We start from the raw sequence: 19,856 nt of genomic DNA, 5'->3' as shown, positions 1-19,856 counted from the left end.
AGTTTATAGCAGCATATTTCCTAATAGCTAAATCCTGGAAAGCATGTATTCTATAATCAGAAGAATAAAGAAAATAGGCTATCTATACATAATACAGTACTACATTCAGACATAAAGGATAAATTTGAGACATAAATTTGTAGGACAATGGATACATCTGGAAAATAAAATATTAAATGAAATAAATGAGATAGGGAAGCTTAAATACTGTATATAGTTTCTGTCATTTGCGTAATTTGAAGTTCAAGTAAGAAGCAAAATAAAAGACTGATAAGAGAAAGCAGGGAGATGGATCTTTTGCAAATGTGAAGGGGTCTACCAGGCCAAGGGCGAGGGAAAAGAGGGAAGGGAAGGAGATGTAAAAAGATTTGAAATGCATCATGTACATGTAGCAAATACCCACAATGAATATAAACCTATGTTCTCAACATAAATTAATAAAAATAATAATGAAAATGGGAAAAGAAGATCTAAAGATGGAGGCAGGGAGATGGAATTAAAGTGGAATAAAGAATAATCAAGATACGTCATGTACATGTACCTATTCCCTAAGATAAATGTAAACTTCATGTACTGTAAAAATATACTAATAAGATAAAAGTTTAAAAAATTATGTTTATCTCCCTTTCAGAGAATGCAATCCTTAGATAACACAAATTCTAATTTTCCTGTGTCTTTCTTAATGAAATTAATTAAGGACTGGAGATGTATTGCAGTGGTAAAGGTGCTTGCCTAGCACACAGGGCCTGGTTTCCATTCCCAGCATGAAAGAAAAGAAAAGGGAAAGGAGGGAGGGAAAGAGGAGTAAAGAAAGGAAAGAGAGAAAAATAAAAGGGAGAGGGAGAAGGGGAGGGAAAGAGAGGGAGGGAGATAGGGATTGAGATTTAGCATATCTTACTGGAAATCTCAGTCCATTAGTAACTTCGGTTGTTGATTCAAAAAGTATATCTAACCAGAACTTAAGATGTTCTTGCCTGGGTGAATGCTCAGTATCAAATCTCGTAAAGCGCTGAATTAACAATAAGTTCTGAACTAATGATTGCAGGTACCTAGAAAAGAGTCACAAAAATTCATGAATTAGATTCCTAAAGAAACTCAATTCTGTTCTCTTTAAAAGAAGCATTCTTGAAACTTTTTAGAGTATACTTAAATTCATAATATGTCACGAGCACTTCAAAAACAATGATTTGGCAGCCACATAATTAATTAAAAGAAACCCAAACAGTATGTAAAATAAAGCAGTTCAACAAAACCACAACATGGTTTTTTACAGCCACTGGTCTATAGACTCAATTTCAGTATATAGTATCTAAAGTGCAATGATTGGAAAACATGTGATAACTATCTTCAATAACAAAAGCAAATAGTTCTTCAGTCAAAACAACTATACAATTTCAACCCATTGTGTTTTTATTGAGATGACTTTAGATTTATATGAAGTTGTAAGAAATCATGCAGAGAACGTTTAAACTCCTGACCCAGTTTATCTGTACAATGACAACATCTTGCAAATCTATAGTTTGGTATCCCAGGGAGGATGTTGCCATTGCTGCAAGTCCATCATGTTGCTCTTCTACAGTCATTCCTACTTCCTTTCCACCCCCATCCTCATTTTCATCACTGGCAATCACTAATCTTAAATTTACTGTCCACATTTGTTTTTTATTTTCTATTTCTACTTTTATTTTTATTTTATTTTTGGTACTGGGGGTCAAACTCAGGACCTTATGCTTTCCAGGCAGGTGCTTATGTTGCTGAGCTATCTCTCCAGCCCTGAATTTATTTTTAAATAGGCAAATTTTTAATGCTAAGGAATCTTGACTCTACCCACACCTACGATGACCTCAGGCAAATTAAGCTTTTTGAAATATAATTGTCACGCAGTAGTGGTCACATCCTCGCTGGTACTAAATGGGGATAGTTTATCTGAAAGCATCTTATCATTATTTTACTGACTAATCTATCCTGGGAAGGCAGACCAGACTCCAACTGACTTGTTTTAGTACTCATCAGGCCTTGGCTATCCAAACTTTACACATTCCAGAGAAAGGTCTGGTTCTGGACTGGATACCGAGACATCTCCTATAGGCTCTTTTCTGCTAAGGGTAAGAGTGTGAGAGTGTGAGTGTGAGTGTGAGTGTGTGTGTGTGTGTGTGTGTGTGTGTGTGTGTGTTCATCTGAGGTCTTCAGCCATGTCAGATAGTTTATACCAATAATATGATCAATTACATGAACTCCATGCTTATGTGGTTCACCTTCAACAAAAATCCTGGATATCAAGGCTTGGTGGGGTTTCCTGACTGGAAATATTTCTTGTATGTTATCACATATCACTTCTAGGAGAATTAAGCACTGCCAATATGGTACCACTGGGAGAAGACCACTGGAAGCTTGTGCATGGTCACCTCTAGACTCTGCCTTATCTGCCTTTTGCCTTGGCTAATTTAATCTACATCCTTTCATTATAATAAACCATAGCTCTAAGTATAATAGTTTTTTGGTTCTATGGGTCTTTCCAGAGAATTAGGAACCTTTTAGTAGGAAGGATATTTCAAGTGACTATAGGAAATGTCTCAGTGATCTTGGCCTCTGACAATAAGCAACAACATTATAAGTCAGTCTAGGTGCACATATAATGAGAGTGCTTCCAACCCTAGGGTCTTCTCACCTACAGTCAGCAATATCTGATCTAGATTCAGGAATATGACTTAATATTCAGACTCTGCATACAGAAGCTGTCATAGGTAGGCTGGAAGCCATCCTCACTTAGTGTTCTCTCAGCCTCAGAGAACTCTCAAGAAGATAACATGGTTTCTGAGACAAATTTAAGATCCTTTGGACTGCGAAGAAATGGAATCAAACTAGGTATGGCTGAAAAGATTCCTACTTCTGGGAAGTGAACTAGAGTACTAAACTGAAAATAAGTGGCAAATTAACATGGATTATTAAAAGTAAAGTTCAAAAAAATATTCAAGTATGGGATTTTAGTCTACAGACCTCCCTCCTATGAAAGAGCCCCCTGTGCTGCAGTAAAGGCCCTATTAAAAGTACTCTGGAGTTCTTGTAAAACTGTCTATGATTTATTTCTTGAGTAATGTGGGCTCCAAAAGTCCTGTAAGTCTACTACAATTTTTATCCTGAGTAGTATGGGCAGAGCAAATAAACAGAGCCATTAACACTGAAGAAAAAAATTATTCAAGTATGGTGTGAGTTTTCCTAATCTGAGGATCCGAAAACTAAAATACTCCAAAATCTAATACTTTATGAGCATTATGTTGGCAGTCAAAATTTTGGAGTTTTGAAGCATTTCATATCTGAGGTAGTGATGCTCAACTGATAAGGTCTATGCTAATATTCCAAAATAATAAATCAATTCCCACATCTGAAACACTTTTGTGGTCCCAAACATTTTAGATAACACTCAAGTTGTCATCCATTAGCATTTTAGAATCATTAGAATATTCAGATAAGCGATAAAACAGATTGGAAAATTCTTACAAGGTTATTTTCCTGAGATAACCAGCCAATATTTTTCAAGAAAATTCCTCATTTATCCCTTAATCATTGTATAAATACTGAACATATATTATGACACTGTAGCTATCAACAAGGTAACTTCAATTCTGATAATAGAGCTTTATGTCTATGGGGAAGTCAGAAGTGGCCACTACCAAGGGGCTGGGAAGATAGCTCAGCAGCATAAGCACCTCCCTGGCAAGCACAAGGTCCTGAATTCAATCCCTGGTACCCTACCCCCAAAGGAAGTGGCTATTACGCCCAGATCTTCCCCTGTGAGTCACATACCAATGTGTATCTATAAAATGAGACCATCTAAACAGTTACATATTTTTTACACAGAAATTTAGAAATCTAACCATATACAGCATTGTAGCAGGACAATCCTGTGACATTTTTTCTCATCTCTTGTTTTCATTTATTACCCTTTTTTAAAAAAATAAACATTTACTTGAGAGACAGTATGGCAGTAATTGGTATGTCATGACAAGCAGCACATATTTAGAAGACCAGAATGACAGGCATTCCAAGCATGGCCCTAGTATTACACATTGCTATCTTCGGTGTAGCTGCTTAGTTCACAGGTATCAGCATGTATAGTTAGTCAGGTTGAGATTTGTACCAATTAACTGCTAGTTTCAAAAACCTGCTGAAGATTCTCAGGATCATTGCCTTACCCATCTTATGCATATAAATATATGGCTTTGCTCCTGTCATGTTTCCTAGCTTTTCTCCTTGCCTTCTCTTCATTGTCTAATCCTCAAGTTCTTGCTTTCCTTTTAATTGTGCTATACCTTACTATTTTTATTTCTTCTTTTGAGTTCTTGTACTAGGGAGACTATATGATATTTACACATGTGGGTCTGGTTTATTTCAATTATAAGTATATCTTCAAGTGGCATCCACTTAAATATAAAGGCTTCGAGTTTATCATTCTTAATAGCGGAATAATACTCCATTGTATAAAAATACATCTTTTACCCTTTTTTAACCACTTCTTTTTCATCTATTCCTTAGGTGATGGACATCTTGGTTATTTCCTAGATTTGGCTATCACAAATTGTGCTGCTATAAACATAGGTACACATATATCACTACAATATGACGTTTTCAGTTCCTCCGGGAAAATTCCCAGTAGGGGGATAGCTGGTTTGAATGGGATTTCCAGTCCTAGTTTTATAAGGAGTCTCCACACTGATTTCCATAATGGTTGCACCAGTTTACATTCCCACCAGCAGTGGAGAAGGGTTCCTTTTTCCCCACAGCCTCTCCAACATTTGTTGTTGGATGATTTCTTTATGATAGCCATTCTTTCTGGGGTGACATGGTATCTCAGTGTTATTTTAATTTGCATTTCACGGATGGCTAGTTATACAGCTTCATTCTCTTAATTCAATGAATAGAGAGATTTGTTCTACTAGTGTTTGTGGACAGGATATCATGTCTGCCTCTTGTACAATGAATAGCCACTAAGACAACAATATGCAATGTATTAATTATTGAAACCATGCTAGTAAAAATCGTTTTGAAACTGTCTCATTGCTATTTGTTTCTCAATAAAATTATTTTTAAAAACAAGATCATCTAGAGAAGTGGTTCTCAAAGTGTGGTTCCCCAGACCTAGCATCAGCATGTCATTTGCAAATGCAAATTCTCAGGCTCTATCCTACACCTACTGAACTAGAAAACCTGATGATGGGCCCAGTAATCTGTATTTTGATCAGCACAGGTGATTTTGATGTATGATAAATATTGAAAGCCACTAAAAAGGAAAAAGCCTGCAATTGGCTTTTTATTCTACAATAAACCATGAACCCACTTCCATGTCTTTTAAGTATTCTTGCCTACACACTTAAATGGCTGCATAGTGGCCTAGCTTTAGGCTACTGTTGTGTTGTCTTTATATTGACCATACTCTAATATTGCCCTTTTAGTTCCAGTATTCATCTGTTATGAATATAATTTTCTTGGTGTGATTTTAAAGCTTTACTATATGTTTTCTCACAAATACATAATTACAAACAAGCAACAAAGAATATTTTGCTCTTGAGGACCTAGAAAACCTCAAGAAGTTAATAGTGTTGAGAGTCTAATGTCAGGGACAGTGCGCAAGGATTTATTCTGTGTGTTCATGTCTGTCTCTCCCTCCCTTTACATAAATGAAATGCAGTGAGCTCTCAGCTGTTTTGTCTGCCATAACTACTTTAATGAAGAAGGAAGAGAAACACAGAATCTACTATTCTTTTGTGTATTTCCACCTTTTTTCCTTAAGGAAGGAATTTCAGAACAAGGTCAGATATTGAAATGGGCAATGACAAGGAAAAGGTAAGACTTACCAGACTGGAGGTTTCAATCTGAACAACCTCTCCACTGCCAGGATTGCATTCTCAGTATTATTGGTCAGCATAGCAAGTATGAAATAGTAACTCACATCCCAGTAATGGCTCATTTTCTTCACACATCCTTTTCTTTCCAGCAAATTGTTCAGGTAGAAACCTTCAAAATTTCAATTTTAAAGAGGTCATGAAAATCTCTTCTAGTTCCTATCATTGTATGAAAGACTTTAGGTAGAGAATAAGTGGACATTTTATTTTGGTTGCTGTCTTAGGTGTGATGTCAGAAAATAATTGTTCTTTTTGAAATGTAACTCTAGTTATTTGGACATAATTTTTTAAAATTTAGTTTTGGTGGTACTGCAGATCGAACTTAGAGCCTTGTGCATGTTAGGCAAATGTTCTACCCATGGAGCTAACTCCCCAGCCCAATTGGATACAATTTTGTTTTTCATGTATTTGGTACAGGGTCTGCAGGGTCTACAGGGTCTCATTATGTAGATTGGACTCATAGTGATTCTCCTATTTTCAGCCTCCCAAGTGCTGGGATTACAGGTGCATGCCACCACACCCAGTCTCAATCACCATCACAGTGTGTCCCAGGGGCGGGGGGCATGCCAGGGATCAAAACCCTGGTCGCTGTGCACTGCCTAAGCAGGTGCTTTAGTCCACTGAGCTATCTGACTGGCCCTTGGATACAATTTTTAATGCTAAACTTTTGTAACCAAAGCATCAACATCTTTAATAATAATAATAATAATAATAATAATAAAAACTTTACCTATCCTTCTTAATTCTGCAGAAGTTTCAAATTGTTGTCCAGCAACTATCAGCAAAACTGCAAGATTAATTCCAGAATAAAACGATGGCTGGAGTTCGAATCCTTCACGATACCTGTTATAGATACAAATTCTTATTATATCGTTAGGATGAAAGTGTATAAATAATAGCAAAAATAAAAACTTTCTCATGAAAATATTTATTACAGTTTCCTTCTTCATCTGATTCATGAACATCTACATGAACCTCACAAATACTTTTCTTTTTAAATTTCTTTTCTGGTACCAGGGATTAAACTGAGGACCTTGCACTTGCCAGGCAGGTGCTTATGCCACTGAGCTATATACCTAGCACTACAAATACTTTCTTTAAAAAAATAACACAGTAACTTACACTGGAAAGTTTTACATTTTTCTCCAAGGCTTATATTTTTATAATAAAAACATAACGATCACATAGTGACATTGCATGATAGTATTCCAAAGAAATTTAAAATAGACTCTTACCCCCCAAAAGATGATCACAAATTGATCCCTAGATTTCATTTTTCAAATTAGATGCCACTTGTATATTACTACATACAAATGGCATAAATTATAGGTCATTTCTCTATATGTCATTTGTTTATATCACAACATGGAATCATTTTTTCATGTATAAAGTCATAATACCAGTATCTGAAATAGTTATGAGAGCAGTGGCATAAAGGGAGGGAAGGGGGCAGAGACGTACCACATAGAGAACAACATAAAAAGTTATGGGAATATAATTTGTATGAGAAAAGGTTAAGAGTTCCACTTTAACTCTCTATATTTATTCTTTTCTATATATAAAGTTTCTCTTCATAAGCAAGTATAATTATTGTGATTAGGAAAAATGATTCAATCAAATAAATAACACAAAAATGTCTTTAAGGGACACAGTTAATACCTGAGACTTGTAAACCCAGAGTAATTCTATCATTCATGCGACAAGGGAATAATAATAATAAAATATTACTCAATAATAAAATATTAATACTTGGAGGGAAATTATTTTTAAAGTCTGTTAAAATAAAACTTTATGAATTTTGGAGCATAATACAAGTTCCCTCAGACCACAAAACACTAAGAACGTTCTTTCTACCCATTACCAAAGTTCCAATTCCAATCTTTTTTTTGTTCTGTATGTTTCAGGATTTAAAAATTCCATATCCTACTAAATTTGATTTTTTAAAAATTTTGCTTCCAACAAAAAGTTACAGAGAATAGGGCAGAGATGATTGGAACTCCACTCAAAATTGCAGTCCTGTGCGGGAGAGCAGAAGAAAACTTAGGCCTAACTGGTCGCCCATGTGAGCACAGAGGCAAAAGGCAATATGCAGGGATGAAGGCACATTGCAGGTTCTAGGGAAAAGCCAATACAGGTAAGATGAGGTTGCTTTCCTGAGCATGTACACCGGAAGACAGAGGAATCCTGTGTTACTCTAACTGCCTGTACCTATGTCCAGGTGAATAAAGGCAGGATGAGCCGGACGATACGGGCTCCTTTATCTACTAGAGGCATGAGCCCCCTGGCTGCCACATGTTAAGCTAACTCTGTGTCTGTTTGGCTTTCACTCTCATTTGTCCCTGGGTCAGGGAAACAAACTAGCAGAATTAGGTCCTACAAATGGATAGGGAAAGATCAGAGTAGGCTGGTTCCCCAGAGTTGGTATCTGGGACAGGGAACTGATGAGCAGCGTAGGCCAGTTTGCTACAGTCCCAAATTTGTCACTAACCATCCCTGTGACCTTATACCAGTCATCCACCTCACTGGGTTACATGGTTTGCATAGATATTTGAGGGTCTGGATTAAATGATCCTCAAGTCTCACCTAGAGCAAATGTTCTCGAGACTACATTTGGTCCTGTATCTACTACCACTACCTTCATAAGGGTGTGCAGAAAAACCCTTCTGACTTTCTTGAAGGGGCCATAAGCAATGATTTCCTGAACTGGAGTGTTGCGCTCCTGACCACCAAAATGAGAATAAAACTGTTTACTGTTTTAGCTCTACCAAACATCAACTTCCCTTCAAAACCCTGGATAATTCCATTCTATTACATCACATAAGTACTACTGGGGTTAAATAATAAGGTCCCTGATTTCCAAGAACCTACACTATTCTGGAGGAGACAAGATCCGTACACAAATAATAAAATACAAGTGTCTCAGTTTATTATTATTATTATTATTATTATTATTATTATTATTATTATTATTGCTGGGATAAAATACCTGACACTCAACATTAAGGAAGGAAAGGTTTATTTAGCTCAGTTACAAGAGGATTTAGTTTATACTCAGCTGGCTCTAAGGCAGAGTGGCACATGGCAGAAGGCAGTCATTTATAGTGGCAGAAGATAGCAAAAAGGCAAGGGGAAGAGCAGTGGCTGTGGACACGAGCAAGCCTCTCCTCTCTCTTGCTTACATTTGTATGTAGATTACCTTCCCCAGGGTGGGTGTAGCACTCACACCCATAATTGGATCAAGAATTAATCACAAACAAACTCTAGAATATGCCCCAATGACTGCATGAGGCTTTGGGAGGACACCTAGATGCAAACCATAACATTTTGCCCTTGGCCCTCTAAAGACTCATGCACATCCCTATATGAAAAAGGCATTTAGTTTATCTCTAAGAGTTGCCAAAGTCTTAACAGTTTTAGCATTGCTGAATACTCTAATTTTTAAGTCTGCCCTAAGATCTAAGGCAAACTCTCAGCTGTGAGCCCCTGTATAAACAAAAAAGTTAAACGTTTCCAACATTCAGTGGCACAGAAAAACATTACCATTCCATCCTTCTTTTTTAGAAATTGTTTTATTTTCTATCAACATCATCTCCAATTTGCTTAAGTATCGGCAGACCTGCTTAAGACCACTCAGTAGTGGTTCCTACCCACGCAGTGGCCTGCACAGTGGGTACTGCAGACCAATCTTCTGTGGCTGGCTGAGCACTCCAGTCTTCAGTAGGAAACTGCTGAATGAACACCCATGGGAAACATTACCATTCTAAAAGGTACAAATGGAAAAACAAAGCATTGAGACCAAAGCAAGTCCAAAATCTAGAAGGGCAAACATTAAGTCTTATAGTTTTACATGGGATATCTGAAGCAATCTGTGGCAAATTGTGAGCTCCATGTGGATGTACCTCTATAGCACTTTTGTTGATTGTAGCTCTCATGGTTTTTTGGGGGACTGTCTTGGTTTTCTATTTGTAGATTTTTAGATCCACATTTTTGACTTTTTAAACTTTGGGGAATTTTATGGCACATTAGGCTTTTTACTCTGTTTTACACACTGTCCTCTCAGGGGTATAATGCCTGGCCTCTCAGGCCCCGTTCTGAAATCTAGATAGAAGCCTTTTTAACCTCAGAACCCTTGCATTTTGTATGTGCCTAGAACTAATGCCACGTGGATGATGCCAAGGTCTGCTGACAGATGGAGCAGCAGTTTGTCTTTTTTTTTTCTCTTGGCTGGATTACTGAGCACTCTGACTCTGATTCTGAAGAACAAATGTTCTATGTTACCAATATTTTGGAACCTGATTTGGCCACCACCGCCATTTTAGAATATCACACTCTGTTGCTTTCTCCTCTAAGCAAAGTCTTTTACTTTTGTAGTTTTGAGGGTGCAAAGTGTGGAGTCCTATTGCTCCTTCTGATGCCCTCAGTCCATCTTTTTCACTTTTTTGTTTCTTTTTAGCAATGGAGATTCTGTTAGGTCTATCTTTGTAGTCCACAGCTTCATTGGCACTTTTTTTTCTCACCAAACACACATTTTAAATCATCCTGCTGGGCTCCTTGCTCTTGATTTTTAACATAAATCTGACTAAAAGTCCCCAACAAAAGTCATGCTATTGCTTCAACATTTGACTGCCTTGAAACTTCTTTTGCATCAGTCTGCCATGCTTAATCTCAGTCTCAGGCAAAAAGCTCTGGACACGAACAAAATGTAGACAAACTTTCTGCCAAGCCATAACACATATTGTCTGGAGTCCAACAACCAATATAGTCTTTATTCTCAAAAGAAACATCCACAGCCTGGTCTTTAAAAGGTAGAATTTTTTTTTATCAGTCTTTTGGTCTTCTGAGCTCTGTCCAGAATCTTTTATAATGAACAGCCAAAGGCATTCCAGCACTTCTCTTATAGGCAACATCTCTGAAATATTTTTATCTCTTCCCATAAGCCATTCCCAAAGACTCTTGAATGACATGGTCAGGTATATAGTCACAGAAGTGACCCCATTCTTGGTACCAAATTCTGTCTGTTATTTATGTATTTATTTTTATTGCTGGGACAAGATACCCAACACCCAACATTAAGGAAGGAAAGGTTTATTTAGCTCACAGTTAGTGGAGGATTTAGTCTATATTCAGCAAGCTCTAAGGCAGAGTGGCACATGGCAGAAGGCAGCTGTTTATGGCGGCAGAAGACAGCAAAAGCCAAGGGGACGAGGAGTGGCTGCAGCTGCTAGCAGACCTCTCTCTCTTCCTTAAATTTGTATGCAGATCATCCAGCCCAGTGTGGGTGTAGGACTCACATCCATAATCTTAGCATTGGATCAAAAATTAATCACAAACTCTAGAACCTGCCCTAATGACTGCATGAGGCTTTGGGGGAACACCTAGACACAAACCATAACAACATGCAAGGACATGATAAGTATCCTAAAAGTACACAAATCCAAATCAAAAAGAACTCACAGAAACATCCCTCTAGAGAATGGATTATAACATAAGATGGTTAGAAATATATCAGCCATGAGTGTGAAAGGGAACCCATGGCATAGAAAATGGTAGTAGAGACAGGAGTATGAGGAACTCCTCAGGAACTTTCATTCAGTTGAACATACAATAGGTAGTGAAAACAGAGCTACAGATGGGTTGGAGAAAGTTCTCAGAACATTTAGAAGGTCCACCCAAAGAATCCAAAGTGTCACCTTGGATTAGGAACATTTATATTTGCAAATAATTTGATTCATAAACAAAAGCATTTAGCAAAATATTGTGTTCACAAACTCTGCATTGTATGACCAACACAACTGCATTCATCTTTCCCACATACACCAAACATAGCCATCTTTTCCAAAATCATAGGACAAATTAATTTCATGAACCAAGGTACCACTGTAATAGGGAATAGGCAACAGTGGTGGATTTTTGAGCCTTATGAGGAGTAAAATATCAATCTGTAAAGAATGGACTGAAGAGAAACAAAGCAGGGAGCATGTACAGAACACTGTTAGGACATTCCTAGTAAGAAAATAAAACATGGAAAATAACAAAGACCATAATCCAGAAGGCAAGAGAAGTTGTTGTATGGTCCTGGATAAAGAACAAAGAGCTCTCAAAATAGTAGTTATGCAGAACTATGTAAAATATAATTATATTAAACTCATTTAAAAGGTCATTGAAGATTTCCACAAAACAGTATCAATCTTATGTCAAATTATATACCTATTTTTTCATATATGTGTGTGTGTGCATGTATGTATAAAAGACAAGGAAGAACTAATATAAAATCAATGCAAAATGAAAATATACTTTTTAGGGGCTGGGGAGATGGCTCAGTGGAATAAGCACTTCCTTGGCAAGTGCAAGGGTCTGAGTTCAATCCCCGGTTCTGCCAAAAAAAAAAAAAAAAAAAAAAAAAAAGAAGAAAGAAAATATGCTTTTTAAAGTTTCTAATACTAGGAGAAAATATCATGTCTTATAAGTAGATTGTAAGTCAAAGATACAGTATAAATCATAAAATAAAATTAAAATTAAACACTATTCAATTCATTAAAAAATTCAAAATTAAATATTTCAAAATATTCAAAAATTTAAAAAAATTTAAATTGTGAGTCCAACTAAGAGGCTAGAATGTAGTGTATCATATGTATGAATCTGTGATCAATTCAGAGTACTCACATGGTATTTGATATTTGATTAGTTTAATATATACAAAAATATCAACTAAAAAATATTTTCATGATAGTAAAGAATTACTAAGAATAAAACATAACAAAAATACTGGAATGGCAAGTATATGACCAGCAATTCTTTTTTTTTTTGTATTTTAGGGAAGGGTCTACAGGGTGTTCAGAGTCTCACTAATACATCGAACTTATAGTAATCTGCCTGTAACAGCCTCCCAAGAGCTGGGATTACAGGTGCGTTGCACCAGCCCAGTCTCAATCTCCATCTCAATGTGCCTCAGGGGTGGGCCCGGTAGGGCAGGCCCTAGTATCAAACCCCTGGCCCCTTGTGCTTGCTTGCAGGTGCTTTAATCAGCTGAGCTATTATTTGGCCGGCCCTATGACCAGCACTTCTAACAGTTTCGGGATAGGATATCACACAAAGTTCTAGTATGTGGTGGATGTGGACAGTGTCCATGATGCTTATTGATGGCCAGGTGTTACTTGTGGGACTAAGCTACTGCTATTTCCTTGATATCCACACTATAGACCCAGACAGAATCATGATCCATAGGGTACAGGAGAAGTCCATTTGTAGAGTATGCTGATGGAAATATTTTGCTGCTGTATACAAAAGAATAATTGAAATACTGCTGTTGTATACATTTTTTTCTCCTGTGTTTAAGTGTTTGCCCTATTTTTGGGGGGTTCTTTCCATTCTCATTCATGGAGTTGTAGTCATTTTGATTGTTTATTAAATTAAATTTTAAATCTTTAAATATTTATTGCCTACCCCCTTCTACTTTGAGAATTCTAATTATATGAATATAAGTTTCTTGATTTTGGCACACAGTGAACTATTGTATGACTGATCTTTAAAATTTCTTCTTCATGCTTATTTTAGACAACTTTTATTGTTATATTTATTTAAGTTTGGAAATAGTTTTTACAATGTGCAATCTATTGTTATTCTCATGTTATGTATTCATTTCAGAAATATTTTTCTAAAATTCACTTTCTATATCTTGTATCTTTCACATTTCAATATTTGCCCACAATTTCTAATTTGCTGTATAATTATTCTTGATTTTCAATAAAGTTAATAATGAGTTAAAAAAAGAAGTAAAACATGCAAGTTCCTGGGAGTCGTGATGATGGGAAAAGATTAGCAAAGGCTGAGGGAAGACACACAGAAGAGCTAGAAATTGGGACTGACTGTATAGGGAGACAGGTGAGGGTCAGGAGTCAAATAGTAGCCAAAAGTTTTAAGTGTAAGCAGGTGAACAATGGTCAAAAGCACAATACTGGAAGCCATACTTCGTAAAAGTAAAAAACAACTTTAGCCTTCAACATATCAACTCTCAAATACTTGTACCATCTTTCTGTAGAATACGTAGTCAAAGGGGTGATGTAGGGCTACAGTTTAGGAGAGTGGTAGGGCTTCAGAGCTCAAGCTAAAGGTCCCAAAATGTGGGATTGGCCGAGATTACCAGAGAAGTGGGTGTGGATGCAGAGAAGGTGGTAGATGACAGAGCCTCCCACAAATATGGCAGGACGGGGGGGGGGGAAGCAGTTAGATTTAAATGACAGCAGACAAAAATGTCAAGAGTCCTTCTGATGGAGGGCTGTTGGCTATACTTTCAAAATTCCAGAATTCAATTTACCATTTTTACCTCTACTATATGGGTTCAAGATACAATCAGTTCGCCCCTAAATTATTGTAATAATCACCTAAATGTTCACTGCTTCTATCCTTTCCCTTTTTGGCAGACTGTTTAATGATCACAAATTTCAGTTATCTCAACACTACTTTACCATTTCTCCTATATAGAACTGTAGTGCATCTATTCACTACCCTTTAGATTTGGACATGTCGTATGATTTGCTCTGATTAATAGTCGATGACAGAAGTGACTCAATATGAGTTCCTAAATCTAAGCTCCAAGAGGCTTTGCAGCTTCTACCTTCAGTCTCTGAGAATGCTACCTACCATTATGAAAGCTGGTCTATCAGGCTTAGACCCACACAGCAGAAAAGGGAGGCATAGCCCTAATAACATCAGCTGCGAAATGGCATGGGGCCATCATGAATCTTGCAGTACTGCCTGACCACTCTCAGATGTGAGCCTGGGCAAAGCCAGCAATGGAACTACCTAGAAAACTCAGAATCATTGCTGTTGTTTGAAGCTGTTAACTTTTGAGGTTATTTTTTATGGTAAAAGGCAGAGCTCAGACACCTTCTAAAATATATTCTTTCTGTAACATTGAGAACAGTCTTGTTAAAGTGCATGCCAGACCTTGTCACTTCTTTGCTCAGAATCTACCAATGATGTGCCTTCCAACTTACAACAAAGCAATCTCATTTCTCTACCTTTTCATGCTGTTCTTTTTCTTATCCCACAGCATCCTGGAGTATGCCCAGCACACTTTCTCTTCAAAGTATTTGCCCTTGCTGTTCTCTCCACCTGGAACACTTTCTCCATTTGTCTATGAAGCCTATCCCCTTACCATTATATCTTTACCAACCACCTTATTTAACACTTCAGACTACCCTACAAGCCCTCTTTTCCCCTGCCTCCTTAACTTTTACTCATAGCCCTTACTATCACCTGAAAGCCTGTAAGCTTACTTTGTCTGACTTTCTTCCCCAACAATGCAAGGCTCCAGAGGGCAAGGAGCCTTGGTGTGCCCACATTCTCATCTAGAAAAGTTTCTGGGGCTGGAGAGATAGCTCAGTGGTCTAAGCGCCTGCACAAGGTAAGCACAAAGACCTGGGTTCCATCCCTGGTACCACATGCCATGCCAACCCCGGGACCCCAGGTGAGCCATACTGGCCACCGAAACTGGGCATGGTGGTGCACACTTGTAATCTCAGCACTGTTTCGAGGCTGAGACAGGAGGATCACTATAAGTCCAAGCTGCCTAGCAAGACCCTGCACCAAATAAATAAATAAAAGATTTTTTTTTAAATTTTTGAAAAGACGTTTCTGTTATAAAGTCAGTCCTCAATAAACATTGGTTGAAAAAAATAAATAAACATTGGTTGAATGAATGAATAAATGAACAGCTTACTGGGAAAATAGTGCCCTAATGGAGGCGAGCAAAGTTCTGGAATGGGAGAGCGAAAAGAAATGTGTTAAGTCTTCTGCCTCATAAATTAGTGAACTTATAGGATGAGTATGACCAGCAGAAAACCCTGTTTCTCATAATTTTCACTTAGAAGAGAGAATAAGGAAATTCCCAGGCCACAGCAAATGTTTTTCATTGTAAGTAGACAGACAGATAGACAGACAGACACACATGGGAAAGGACCCTGGAGGGCAGCCTATTGAATTTTATTCTTTGCAGAGATGCAGGTGCTAATTTACCATGCAATAGCCTTGTCTCGGCTGACACCATCTTTACATTCAGAATCCCAAAACATATCCTTGTAGATCCTCCCAGACAGGCAAAACATGTCAGGTGATGGATAAGTACACTTCTGCAGAATGTGGAGTATGACCCAAAGAGCTTTCTCACGGTCACCTGGGCAGTTTCTCCTGAAAGATACATGTTACATGATCACATCTGAATCGCAACTGAAAAATATATATACATTTGTTCTTCTGGAAGACTAGGTATGAGGGTATTGTGTTTTAAAGGAAAAATATTCTAATTAATATTTCAACTTTTATTTTCACATATAGCAACTGCTTAAGGTTGACTTCAGTAAGCCTCATGTAAGTTCACTCAGTCCTTACTTGATCTTATCTCCAACAAATAAAATATATGAAAACAAAAAATAAACGGAAACCAATATAATAAAGACAAGTTTTAATTAGCCAAATGCAACATATAGATTTTGGATTATGACACAGACAAACTCATTGTAAAAAAAATTAAACAATTGGGAAAATATGAAGATCGGCATTTAGGAATTATTTATTGTTTAGTGTTAGATATGACATCATAATGAACTTTTTTTATAACTTGAAATTTACCCTTGTTACTCAAAACAAAGTCTTTTGTGTATAAAGAAAACAAAACAAAAATCAAACACCAGAAAAAAATAAAGCAAAGAGATTTTCTGCTTAAAAGCCTAAGACAGGTGCTACAAAGCAAATGCCTGTAGTAGTTGATACAGATTTCAGGTCTCCTTATCATTTTCAGATCCCAAGGTATCAAACAAGAAACCTATAGATAAAAACTCCTGTGTGTAATCAGTCAGCAACATCTTTTTCTGGCAATAAGGCCATTTCACAATAAAAATGTCAACAATGGGCCTAAACCTTGGTTATACACTAGAATCACACTTGACCTTAGTCAAAATGATGACAGGTGATACACATCAGAATCAACTAAGAAGGGCTGGCCAAATAGCTCAGCAGCTCAAAGTGCCTGCAAGCAGGCACAGGGGCTGGGGGTTCGAGCCCTGGGCCTGCCATGCTGGCATCAGCCCCGGAGCATGCTCAGACAGCAAGCAAGCTAGAACTAAGGAGATTTAATTGGTCCAGGTGCACCCTGGACCAATTAATTCTAAATCTCTGGAGATGAGACCCACACATCTGTGTGTATTATGCACATTCTGATTTGACAGGTCTGCATCATTGCCAAATCCACCAAGTAATCTGAGTTTTTGTCTTATTTGATCTATATATGTGTTTGAGTCACATTCACTTTACAACTGTGCACTCCTCACTCCTTGGACTGTCTTCCTCATGTGATTTGCAGGACATCACACTTGCCTGATTTTCCTCCGCCTACTGCTCTACTTTCTGGTTTCTATTCATCTCTCTGGTCTTTTGACATTAGTGTCCCTAAGCACAAACCTTGACCTTTCTTCTCTATTAGTAACTACACTAGATTCCTTGATGATATCATCTTGTGTCATGATATTTTTAAACAACCTATATTCTTGTGATTCTCAAATTTCTATCTCTGGCCCAGATATGTTCCCTAAACAACAGATGTATATGACCAACAGCCTTGTCAGCCTGTCCCCTGCATGTTTGTTCAGTATCTCAAACTTAACATATATACGTCAAGTCAAACACTTATTGATTTTATCAAACCTGTTCTTTTCATACCATGCCCTGTCCATTCTTGTTATTTGGAGCAAAAACTTTAGCATACTTGAATCCCCCTAATGTCCTTTATTCAATCAGTAAATGTTATTAGATTTTATTTCATACCATCTTCTACACTGATCCTTAGGGCCAGCCAAATAGCTCAGCAGATTAAAGAGCCTGCAAGCAGGAGTAGAGGCCGGGGGTTCAATTCCCAGGCCTGTCATGCCAGCCCCACCTGCAGGGCACACTGAGACAGCAATTGAGACTGAGTGTGGTGCCGCGCACCTATAATCCCAGCTCTTGGGAGGCTGCAAACAGGTGGATGACTATGTAGATCTTTCCCTAAAATACAAACAAAACAAAACAAAACTTGTCCACTCCTTCTGACTCCCACAATCACCACCACCTTCATCCAAAATGCCACCATTTTCTGCTTATATCCTTCTCTGTTTATTATGTATTCTGAACATAGAAGTCAGGGTAATCCAGCTACACTGTAACTCAGGTCATGTCATCTACAGCTAACCAGTGGTATAAAAACAGACCTGAGGTCAGTGGAACATATCAGAATATGCAGACACAACTACAAACACACTCAGCTACCTTATCTTTGACAAAAGGGCCAAACATGTTAACAGGAAGAAACATAGTCTCTTTAATAAATGGTGCTGGAAAAACTGGCTTTTCACATGCTAAAGACTAAAATTAGACACGTCTATCACCTGCACTAAACTACAATCAAAATGGGTCAAAAATATAAATATTAAAACAGCACATTAAATCTTCTGGAAGAAAAAAGAGGTAGAAATCTTAAAGACATAGGAGAAGGTGGAGAGTTTATGAACAAAACCCAAACTGCACAGGAAATACTTCCAAGAATCAACAACTAGAACATTTTTGAAAAGTTTCTGCATGTCAAAAGAAATCACCAACAGAGTAAAAAGAAAGCCCATGAGCTGGGAAAAATTATAGCCAACCATCCTTCTAGGCAATTGCTACGCTGCTGAGCTACATCCCTGGCCCACCAAATGTCCTTTGGACAAAGGCCTTCTATTCAGAACATACAAAGAATTTAAAAAATCAGGCCCCCAGAAGTCAAAGACCCAATCCAAAATTGGGCACCTGAGATGAATATACTCCTCTCAGATGAAGAAATCAAATGGCAAATAAATACATGAAAAATTGTTCAACATTATTGGTCATTCAAGAAATACAAATTAAAACAACACTCAGATTCCATCTCACCCCAGAAAGAATGGCTATCATCAAGAAGTCAACCCATAACAAATGCTGGAGGGGTTGTGAGGGTAAAAGGAACCCTTCTCCACTGTTTGTGGGAGTGTAGATTGGTACAACCACTGTGGAAATCAGTGTGAAGACTTCTCAAAAAGCTAGGAATGGAGGTCCCATTTAACCCACCTATTCCCCTCCTGAGTATTTTTACAAATGAACTGAAAGCATCATATCACAGTACATGTGCATTCATGTTGATAGCAGCACAATTTGTCATAGCTAAATCTTGGAAGCAACCCAAATGCCAACAACTGAGGAATGGGTAAAGAAGATGTAGTGGTTTTACACAATGGAGCATTAGCTATTAAAAAGGATAAACTTTAGGCTTTTACTGGTAAATGAATGCAACTAGAGACCATATTCTTGAGTAAAATATATCAGACTTGCATATGCAAACACCATATTGTCTCATTAGTTTAAGAATCTGAAAGTTACAATAGATACTGTGACAAGGGAATGAATCTCTTCAAAAGAAAGGAATGAGGACAGGAGAGAGATCAGGGGAAAGAGCTATATCTATATATATGGATGTACTGTGGATTTCTGCTATGGAAAGGAGGTAATGCTTAAATTTTTCTTTTAATTTCTTATAACCTTTCTTTTTTCTAATTTCTAATTTTGCATGCATATACAATCTAAACTAATTTGAAGACAACACTATGCAATATAACAAATCTGTCAAATTCATATTATTTTTGTTTAATGAAATTCTGTAAAATTTCTATTTTTTATCATTATTTTGTATTCTCTGAAAAAAAAAAGAACTCACCAGTGGCTCCCATCTTGGAATACACATTTTTTTCCCAATGGCTTATAAGGTTTTATAAGATCTACCCTCACACCGCAGTTATTTCAACTGCAGTGGGCTGTTGGTACCACTGAAAGCTCTAAAAGGCTCATCAATACTGACCTAGACTTGGAAGGACTATCCTATTCAGGTAAATAATGAAGGAAAGCACATTCTCA

General features: G+C 37.3%; 1 protein-coding gene across 1 annotated transcript in view; it reads right to left on the bottom strand.

The window, feature by feature from the left end:
- Window positions 1–19,856, bottom strand: part of Map3k15 (mitogen-activated protein kinase kinase kinase 15) — a 136,022-nt gene that overhangs the window by 70,437 nt on the left and 45,729 nt on the right. Inside the window, 4 exon segments of the mRNA XM_023709067.1 lie at window positions 899–1,049; window positions 5,853–6,012; window positions 6,631–6,743; window positions 15,918–16,088. Coding sequence (XP_023564835.1) covers window positions 899–1,049; window positions 5,853–6,012; window positions 6,631–6,743; window positions 15,918–16,088 — 595 coding nt within the window.

This window comes from Octodon degus, unplaced genomic scaffold, assembly GCF_000260255.1.
Source record: "Octodon degus isolate 3935 unplaced genomic scaffold, OctDeg1.0 scaffold00010, whole genome shotgun sequence".
Classification (NCBI taxonomy): Eukaryota; Metazoa; Chordata; class Mammalia; order Rodentia; family Octodontidae; genus Octodon; species Octodon degus.
This window is presented reverse-complemented; position numbering and strand designations above follow the sequence as displayed.